The sequence below is a fragment of the Bison bison genome, unplaced genomic scaffold (genome assembly GCF_000754665.1).
Source record: "Bison bison bison isolate TAMUID 2011002044 unplaced genomic scaffold, Bison_UMD1.0 scf7180017864213, whole genome shotgun sequence".
Lineage (NCBI taxonomy): Eukaryota > Metazoa > Chordata > Mammalia > Artiodactyla > Bovidae > Bison > Bison bison.
The window spans coordinates 10,619,869-10,629,872 of record NW_011494785.1 but is presented as its reverse complement, the minus strand read 5'-3'; the positions used below and the strand labels follow the sequence as shown (position 1 = coordinate 10,629,872).

At 52.0% G+C, this 10,004-nt stretch overlaps 2 protein-coding genes across 2 annotated transcripts in view; both read right to left on the bottom strand.

Moving 5' to 3' along the window:
- Nucleotides 1–2,284: 2,284 nt before the first annotated feature.
- TDP1 (tyrosyl-DNA phosphodiesterase 1) overlaps nt 2,285–10,004 on the bottom strand; it is a 77,346-nt gene continuing 69,626 nt past the window's right edge. The window contains exons 16-17 of the mRNA XM_010845181.1: nt 8,238–8,349; nt 2,285–2,608 (exon numbers count right to left, since the gene is read on the bottom strand). Of these exons, the coding sequence (XP_010843483.1) occupies nt 2,535–2,608; nt 8,238–8,349 (186 nt within the window). The 3' untranslated portion in view covers nt 2,285–2,534. The remainder of the gene's footprint in view (nt 2,609–8,237; nt 8,350–10,004) is intronic.
- On the bottom strand, nt 3,587–5,605 carry LOC104992318 (histone H2B type 1-like). The gene has a single exon (XM_010845179.1). The coding sequence runs from the start codon at nt 3,968–3,970 to the stop codon at nt 3,593–3,595; it is 378 nt and encodes a 125-aa protein (XP_010843481.1). The 5' UTR covers nt 3,971–5,605; the 3' UTR covers nt 3,587–3,592.

Here is a 10,004-nt window from a genome sequence, read left to right as displayed (position 1 = left end):
AGAGTGGAGTTGGGGCTCACGTGGGCTCCTCACAGGGCCCAGGCTGTTTCTAGGCGGGAAGTGGCTCGTGGAATCACAAGGTTCATTCCTGTCTAAGGAAGATTCTGCCAATGGAAGCACAAAGCTGCCCACTTCTTGAATCTGTTACGGTATGAGGTGTTCAGGAAGCAAGAGCCCCTCCGTCTTCAAGAAGGCGGCCTCAGGCAGTTCACAGATCTGAGCCTCAGTTTCTTCGTTTGTGAAACAGACTTCCTCCCAGGGCTCAAGCATCAACTCACCCGTGGGGTCACTTGAACGTGGACTCCCTCCCAACCTCAGTCCCATGTGGCCTCCATGAGGGCCCCCTCTTTCCGGAGGCAGCAGGCAGCGTGGATCCGTGCTTTCAGGGCAGGAAGTATGCGGTCTGTAGAGCTGTTAACTCTGTTCAGAGTTGAGAGCCTGGGCTCTGGGACAAAGGGGTCCCGGGACACAGTCTCCTCTGTAAACAGAGCCCCCTTCTCCTGGAATCCAGAGGCCTCATTGCCACCTGGCTGCAGCCAGGACTCTTCAATCTCCCCCATTTTTCAGAAAAACCCACCTGTGGTAATGTGGGAGGGAGCGGTATTTGCAGGAAGTAGCTCATTTTTCAGAAGACATGGGTTTTGACCCTCGAGTTACATTTCTGTAAATGCCCCAGGGAGAGACTGCCAGCGTGGTACTCATCAAGAATCATCTCGATTTACACTGATAGAGTTCCTGCCCTCACTCAGGAACACCATTTCCTATGATCTTCAAGCAATCCCACCAGGCAGGAAGGATAGCTATGAGCCCCACTTAACAGATGAGAAAGTGAAGACTCAGAGGTATCATGAGTCTAAGGTCTCGCCTAAGGTCTCACAGGGTGGAGGGAGCAGAGCTAGGGCTGGGCAAGTCTCATGAACACGTGACTCAGCTTCGCCAATCAGAGGCTGCAAGGGGCTTTGGCTGACACCGCTGGGAAAGATGGGTCTCCTTTCCTCTGGAATGACTGGCCTGCAGCTGTGATGCTCTCTGGCTGGGTGGCTTGTCTGGTGCTGCCTGGAGCCTTGCACTGAGCCCACCCCGACCCGGGGCAGACCGTGCTAGTGGGCATCCCGGGTGGTCAACCACAGTCCTCTGAGTGGACTGAGTGATGCCCACTCAGACGGCTGGGTTCCCATTCTGGGCTGGTCTCATCGTGGCATCCGACTTTACTGTGAGCCCAGGGCTGCTGCTGGGTTCAAATCTGTTAAGGGTTTCAATGTCGTTAAAGCAGAAGGCAGGTTCCAAGAAGGCTTAAGCCTTACTTTTCTTACCAGTGGAAGGAACTGGTTAAATGAATTCAGTGGCTTTTCAACTTCATGTTTTTAAGCAGAATGCAAAACAAAGCAAAAGCAAACCACCCAGATGACACCCTTTACAGAACCCAAAACGTAAGAGAGAAGGAGGCCATCTCTGCCGGGGAGGAGGGGGCAGGAGACCCCAGCCCTGCCCGCCCGGCCGCCTCCTGGTAGCCACAGTACTGTAGCCACAGTACCTCCCCCCACCCCACTTCTGATGTGAACATTGTCGGCCTCTGAGGAACACTCTGAAAAACGAGCATCTTAAAAGAATCTTTCAGAGTTAACAATCAACTGCACTCTAAGTTAAGGGATGAAGAGGCTGAAGACCACTGGAAAGGAGACCCACACAGGAATCCAGGAGGCTCTTGGTCGTCGCAGGAGAGCATGGTTCCCACCCGTGAAGGGCGCTTGGACGAGAAGCATGGCGACGCCCGCTGCGCTGACCCAGGTGGCTGGAGTCCTGGGGGTGTCCTGACCCTTTCTGGGCCTCCGCCCCTCTATGCCAGCTCACCTGCAGGGGCTCCTGCGAGTGGAATACTTGTGTGCTTTGCTAGGGGCCTGTGAGCTGTCTTTTCTGGGCGTTTGTGGGGATGGCTGAGGACAGGGCAGGCAGGGGCTGGTCCGTGAGTGGGGAGGATGAAGTGTCATGGGAAGCTGCCGGATGACGACCGTCAGTCGGCGCGTGGTGTCTGGGGAGCCTCATGGGCCTCAGTGACACACAGCAGGCCCTTCCAGCAATTCTGCCACACACCCAGAAAGCTGAGGCAGGGGTGACGGGTCACACTCCTGCTCTGGAAAGTTTCAGCTGAATCAGAGGCACCCTTTCCAACGGAGCACAGCTCACAACGTCAACCTTCCATTCAGAAGTGTTGACGCCACCATGAGAGTCTGCATTACCAGGAAGATCGCTTTGCATCTATCTATCTATATCCTTTTAATATGCGGAAGTTTAATAGCTTTTATTCCAAGGCATAGAAAAGGGAGTTAAGAAAATATACAATTTTTTTTCAAGTGAGAATGTCAACAGTGACCATTGAAAGGATAACCAACGTTCATGTCTGAAAGACTGACCTTTGCAGAGTTTTGTTGGGGGGCTGATAAAACATTAAGGGAAGTGAACACCCATTACAAACAAGGACATCCAACGTTTGGGGCTCAGGCCTTACATGTCAACTTCACAGAGCTTTCCTGCTCTCAGGAGGGAACCCACATGTTCCCATGTGTATCAGGTGCTTTGACATAAGGGATGTTCCAAATCCATGGTCGATCTGGGGGAAAAAAAATTACATGAATGTAACACTTATTTGAATATGATTACAGAAAATCCACTCACCTGATAGGATCAAATCACTCACGGGCCGCAGTAGACATATCACGAGAGTCCTTTTCTGAACTGAGCCCTTTTGGGTAGGAGCTTGCAGTAAAGGTTCACGTTAAGACACGGGAGCGTGAACCCCAGGGTAAATGCTGGCTTGCCACTAAGGTTCCCAAGTCCCTTCACCTCTGAACCTGTTTCCTTACCTGTGCCTAAGCCGTGGAGCCGGCAGTAGGATTAAATGAGACACTGTTGCTGTTTAGTCCCTCGGTCGTGTCCTGCTCTTTCGCAACTCCATGGACTGTAGCCCACCAGGCTCCTCTGTCCATGGGATTTCCCAGGCAAGAATCCTGGAGAAGGTTGCCATTTCCTTCTATAGGGGATCTTCCCAACAGAGGAAACAAACCCACGTTCCTGCATTGGCAGGCGGATTCTTTACCACTGAGCCACCAGGGAAGCCCATTAAATGAGATAAACTGAAGAACTGTGCAAGATGCTGTGTTCCATCTGCATAGAGAGAACCTAAAAAGGAGGGTGGCTCTTGTTTTCTTCTTTTGAGAAGCTGGAGAAACCAGCAGTGACCACGGGGACAGTCAAGGCCACTTCTCTGCTCTCAGCTGGTCACGGTCACACAGAACCACGAGGCCCAGAGTCACATCCCCGAAACGGTTTTGTTCTGTAATTTAAGGCCAGTGATTGCTGAGCCATGACCATCTCTGTATAATGCCTGTAGACCCACATCGAGGGAAGCAACAGGCCTTGGAATGGTACTGATACAATGGAAAGAAGTGAAATGAAGTCGCTCAGTCGTGGCCGACTCTTAGCGACCCCATGGACTACAGCCCACCAGGCCCTCCATCCATGGGATTTTCCAGGCAAGAGTACTGGAGTGGGGTGCCATTGCCTTCTCCATTAACAGCGGCTAGGCATATTATATTTACTTGGAGCTGGTATACTTGGTGACAGCCTTAGTGCCCTCGGACACGGCGTGCTTGTCCAGCTCCCCGAGCAGCAGCAGATGCACGGCAGTTTGGATCTCCCTGGATGTGATAGTCGAGCACTTGTAATGCGCCAGGCGCGATGCCTCGCCAGCGATGCACTCAAAAATGTCGTTGACGAAGGAGTTCATGATTCCCATGGCCTTGGACGAGATGCCGGTGTCTGGATGGACTTGCTTCAGCACCTTGTACACGTACACGGAGTAGCTCTCCTTGCGGCTGCGCTTGCGCTTCTTGCCGTCCTTCTTCTGGGCCTTGGTCACAGCTTTTTTAGAGCCCTTTCTAGGGGCAGGAACAGACTTAGCCGGTTCAGGCATGTCTATAATGACAACACCCAACAACACAACGGAAAGAAGACCCAGGTTCAAATCCTGCCTTCGTCTCTGTCTGCGGCCTGGGGAAGGCTTGCGGATCTTGGTCTCGGGTTCCCCGTCTGTGAAATGGGAGCTAATTACACTCGCAACCTCCCAGGATTACTGTGAAGTATGAATGCGAGAACGACTGGGAAGCTCATTCCCAGCATATTGTAGGTGCTCAATAAATGTGAACTTTTTCTTCCAAAGAACCAAAATAATGTGAAAGTGTAAGTTGCTCAGTTGTGTCTGACTCTTTGTGACCCCATGGACTGCAGCCCACTAGGCTTCTCTGTCCATGGAATCTCCAGGCAAGGTAGGGTGTAAACACACTGCAAGGACTAAAAATAAACTCCCCTACTACTGTTCTGGGAAACATGAGTGACGGAACAAGTCTGAAGGGTGGAGTGCTCACTCGGCAGGTCGGCTGGGATGGACCAGCCAGCCGCCCCAGGGGTCGGCGCTGGCCTCTTTATGAGCAGACACAGATGGCAGCTGGGAGGCTGGCCTGCCTAACAATGACTGCCGCTCACACCGCCCAGCCTCGCCATTTGTCTTGAATAATCATAGACTGAACGTGCAAACAGCAGCTCCCAGCAGCAGGAGCAGCCAAAGAATGCCCAAGGTGGCAACACGTTATCAGAACCCTGTTCTCTAGCCTCTCACCTCCGGATGGTTTGAAAGCAGGAAACCACACTTGCTGTTAATTTCCCTGAGAGGCAGGGGGCTAGCAGGGCTGGAGACCCGACTCTCTGGCTACTCACTGGCCACTCTCTTGCCCTAGAGACACCATCTTCTGCGTCTGCACGTCCCTGCACTTCCTCCTCTTTCCCTGCAAACTGCTCTGTGGGGTAACGGCAGCTGTGCTTCACCCTGGGCAGGACACACTCTGACCCTTGCTGTCTCCCCAGGGCAGGGTCTGTGACACACAGACACACAGTCTCCTAGTGACTTAAAGGGCCACCACCGCACTTAGAGCACGCCCTCCAACAACCTGGGTTGGAATGTGCGGGTCCACTTATGTGCAGATTTTTTTCTCAATAAACATGTACTACATGATCAGGGGTTGGTCAAATCTGGGGATGTGGAATCGGGGACATAGAGTGCTTGTCATGGGACTCGAGCATCTGAGGATTTTGTATCCGGGGGGTCCTGGAGCCACCCACTGTGGACACCAATGGGGACTGTATTCCTTTCCTTCAAGATAAGCCAGTAATGTCCAAGTGAGGACCTGGAAACCACCCGCCGGGAAAATCCCATGCTCTGTTTTATAAATAAACAAATGTCTGTATTTCTTGGGCAGGTCCTTTTCCATGCTGGCTGGAAGGCCCTCCACAACCTTGGGGGAAAGGGACACACAAAAAATGCCAACACGGAGGGGTGCGGGGTTGTGAAGTCAGCATTGCCACTCACTGGCTGGGATGAAGGCCTGTTTCAGGCGAGCCTCCCCGCCTGCCCCACGAGAGCGCGTGCCTTGTGACAGTCGTGTGTGTATATGGAATGCTTGTTAGTGTTGGTTAGGTGCTGTGCTCTGCCAGGCGGGCTTCCCAGTTGGCCGGGAGGTAAACAATCTGCCTACCAATAAAGGAGATGTGGGTTCAATCCCAGGGTCAGGAAGATGCCCTGGAGAAGGGAATGGCAACCCACCCCAGTATTCTGCCTGGGAAATCCCATGGACTGAGGAGCCTGGTAGGCTACAGTCCACGGGGTCGCAAGAGAGTCTGACACGACTGAGCAACTAAACACCACCACCAAGCTAGACAAAGCCGAGGGCCTCTCCAGGTTACAGTCCAGAGGGGAGGCAGACCAGGGAACGCCCTGCCACTGGGACGCTGACCCTCACCTGTCTGGGCTGACTGGGAACTGCTGGCACGTTTTTCTGGGACCCACCGCTGGAGGGCTCGTCTCAGTAGGTCTGGGCCAGGCCTGGCAAGGTGCCCCTTTGTCAGGGCAGTGCCCAAGGCCCAAAGCTAAGCACACATGTAGCCCAGGTGGCTAAGCCGAAGGCCGTCATCACATGGGTCTTCCCTACCACCGATATGTTTATTCAGGAGAACTGGGAGGTCGGGGGGCAGGAAGGAGGGAACAGAACGGAAAAACAAGAGAAAGGAAAAAAGACAAAGGCACAGCCCAAAGCCAGAAGGGGAATGAGGGCATCAGGTCACGTCCTGGGTTAGGGTCTGTCCTGCACGAGTCTCAGGCTCTTTGTCAGTTCATCAGGGTGGGGGAGAGAACGACCGTCCACTCCCTGCTGTAACTGCATCGGACATTTTAAGTGCCAGAAACAGTGGCTAACAGCAACTGGATGCCAACTCTGAGCTGGACACTGGGTTAGATGCTTTCAAGATCTCATCTCAGTCACTTTTCAGCAGTGAGCTGTGCGCTCTCATTTTGCAAATGGAAACACTAAGGCCTAGAGAAGGCAAACCACCAGCCAAGGTCACGCGATAAGCTGTCAGGCTGGCGCATAAACACCAGGACCTAAAGCAGTGTTTTCCATCTGTGAGCTGGAGGTGGGGAGGAGTTGTCACGGATTCCTTGAAATTCTGACAGAACCTCTTGCTAGTAAAAAACAAATATGGTGAATTTACAACAACATACTTAGAGGACTCAGAAAAATACACATGGCTTGGAAGGAAGGGAACAAGAAGGCCTTTGGAAGCTGTCCATGTGACCAGAGAGAGGAAGCTGGCTGTGTGAGGCAGGAGGGGCTTTGTCAGATGAGCCCAGATAACTTGAGAAAGGGGCCCTCGGAAGGGCAGGCTTGGCTCAGCACGGAAGCCAGAGTGAGTGAGGCTGGGAGGCGTCTGGGACCCAGCCAGCCTTGGTCAGGGAAGGAAGGGCCCACCAGGCAAGGCCAGCCCCACTCAGGAATCCGAGGTTTTGCAGTATCAATGGGATGACGTCACTAATACTGTCCAATCAAAACTCAAACTTGTCCTGTTCACATCTAGCATTTGCTCAAAGACTGTGGACTATACCCGGCTACCCTACAGGTAGGGTAGGATCTGCCCCGTCCTGATTGTATTCCTTCTCCCCCTGCGTGAACCTGGTGAAGCGTGAACTCGCCTCAAAGCCAGACTTCCCGGGGCTGAGAGAAGCGCTCTGGGGCTGGAGGGGCCGCGTCAGAGCAGGCGCGGAGGTGGGGCCGCCGACCCCAGCCAGCCTCCCTCCAGAACACTGGGAACCCGTGCCAAGACGCCGCCGACTTCCTCTGCGAAAAAGACCTGGTCTCTGACCTTAAAGTCCTCGCCTAGTGCAGCAGTTTTCAGAGGGTGACTTGGGGACCTACCTTTCAAGGGGTGGGGGTACACCTGTAAAGTCAAAATGAGGGCCATCCTAACATTAAGTCGTCACCGGTCACTGTGCCTGGGTGTACAGAGGCTGCCCGACGTGGGTGGCAGCAAGGAGCAGCGGTGAGAACCCAGCTGTGAGCCCAGACAGCAAACGCGTCTGCAAAGCGGGGAACAAGGCCATCTTCCAAACCAACCTGAGTTGGCGGACAGTCACTTTAGATATTTTTAAATATATCAATGGGCTTATTATTATTTTATTTTTTTTTGTGAGCAAGGCCCGTAGCTTTATTTTCAACAGGGGCTTTTATACCGTAAGTTACACATAGAGGATAATGCTGCTGCTAAGTCGCTTCAGTCGTGTCCAACTCTGTGAGACCCCATAGATGGTAGCCCACCAGGCTCTGCCCTCCCTGGGATTCTCCAGGCAAGAACACTGGAGTGGGTTGCCATTTCCTTCTCCTATTATTTTAAAATAAGTCAATAAGTACTTTAAAATTTATTGGCTTTAATTTCTTTTTTTTTTTTCAAGTTATTAATTTTATTTTATTTTATTTTATTTTTGTTCAAGTTTTATATTTTCGTATTTATTTATTTATTTTTAATAATTTTTAACATTTTTAAATTTCAGGTATACACATGCTCCCCATCCTGAACCCTCCTCCCTCCCCCCTCCCCATTTTAATTTCTTTATGACAAATATCAACAGCTATAGAAACCCATGTAAAGGAAAGCTGTCTGTGGTCCTTGATTAGTAAGGGCACAGGGGGTTCTGAGACCCAGAGGCTTGAGAGCCGTGTTTCCGGGGCCACGAACCTGTGCTCCCAGAGCAGCCCCCCAGCCAGGCTCCTGCCAAGAGCCCACCCACGGCTCTCCCCGAGCGCCATTGTCTCTGCGCTGGCACTCACACCCGAGTGTCTATGTCCCCTGGGTCTCACCTCTGTCTCCGTACAGTTCTGGAGGTAGGTCGTATGGCACAGGGAAGGAGGCTGTGGGCTCCTGGCTGCTCCCAGAGAAGAATTTCTGTTTCACTTTGAAACTGTCCAGGCCCTGCAGACACACAGAATCTATAATGCATCTCATTTTCTGGAAGAAGTTCCCAAAGATGCAATTATATTTTTATGATGCTCACAACAGAATTCAGAGCTATTTTTGTGATTGTTTCAGAGCTTCTTCTGATATCGGTTAGGTCAAATATATCTACGACACTGCAAATCACTCTTTCCTAAAAATGAGATGTCCAAGTTTCAGAAAATAAATTATAGTAAAGCTTGCAAAAGTTTAATAAAAGTATATAAAGATATATGAGAAAACAAAATTTGGGGGCTGTTATAGCCCATTTTGGAGAAGGCAATGGCACCCCATTCCAGGACTCCTGCCTGGAAAATCCCATGGATGGAGGAGCCTAGTAGGCTGCCATCCATGGGGTCGCTGAGGGTTGGACACGACTGAGCGACTTCCCTTTCACTTTTCACTTTCATGCAATGGCGAAGGAAATGGCAACCCACTCCAGTGTTCTTGCCTGGAGAATCCCAAGGACCGGGGAGCCTGGTGGGCTGCCATCTGTGGGGCTGCACAGAGTTAGACACGACTGAAGTGACTTAGCAGCAGCAGCAGCAGAGCCCATCTCTACCGACCTGTGTACAGCAGCAGGGAGTATGTAGAAGATACTGTCAGACACTCGGAATACTTTCAGTATTGCTGTAGTAATGGGCTGCTCACTCTGGTGAAGTATAAAAGTTGCTTTCATGTATAATGAAAGTGTCCAAGATAACGGGATAGGAATGTAACAGTGAGAACTCAACAAGACCCACCAAATGAAGGCTGAGTCTAAGAACTCCAGAAGAGGCTCGTACTAACTTCGGATCCTCATCAGGATGCAAGGCCAGGTGCCGAACCCGGCTGATGTTCACACTGCTCCTGCCTCCTGACACGGGGCCTGCCCGGCACGTGGGCACTCTGGAGGTCAGCTGGGCGCTCCCCACACCACTGACCATCCCCCGACCCCTTCCCGGATGACCCCAGCACAGTGTTTCTGCCTCATTCCTCTGGCCACCTGTTCACACTCATGTTGTTCCTTCTCACCCTAGACGCCCACAGATCAAACGGGGCTCTGTCTCCAGAACCCACACAAAGTGCTAGCCCTACAGTTCCTGTCTTGGTGAGCACACAACTTAGACTTGGGTAGAAGAGGCTGCTCCTTCCTGGGCACAGGGGAGGGAATGGTAAGCGTCAGTGCTGTGTGGACCTGGCCTTCGGGCAACCCGGGCTGAGTCTGTGCGGGTAGTAAGGGCTGTGAGTGGCTCAGGCTGCACTCATTCACCCCACTCATGAATCCTTGAGCCCCTCTTCTGTGTCAGCCTGTACTCAACGTACAGGAGTTGCCACAACTGTCAATCCCTGTTCTCACGGGATGTACAGTCTAGTGGGGAGACGTTAAACAAACACATTTATAGAAGTCAAATAACTAATTACAATTTGTGACAGGTGCTGTGAATAACAACAGAGGAGTCCTAGAAAACAGGAGGCCTGTTTTAGATCTGTCGGGGACGGGTGCTCAGCGGAAGTCCCCCTAAGAAGGTGACATTTTAATCAAGCTTTGAAAGTGAATTGCATTTGGTCAGGTGAGGGTGGGTCCAGGAGGAGGCCACAGGGTCCCCAGTGGCCCAGAGGCGGCCGGGAACTTGCGAGAGGAACTAAACGAG

What these genes read in the sequence shown, in the direction of transcription:
- LOC104992318 (XM_010845179.1), bottom strand. Translation starts at nt 3,970, where the DNA reads ATGCCTGAACCGGCTAAGTCTGTTCCTGCCCCTAGAAAGGGCTCTAAA.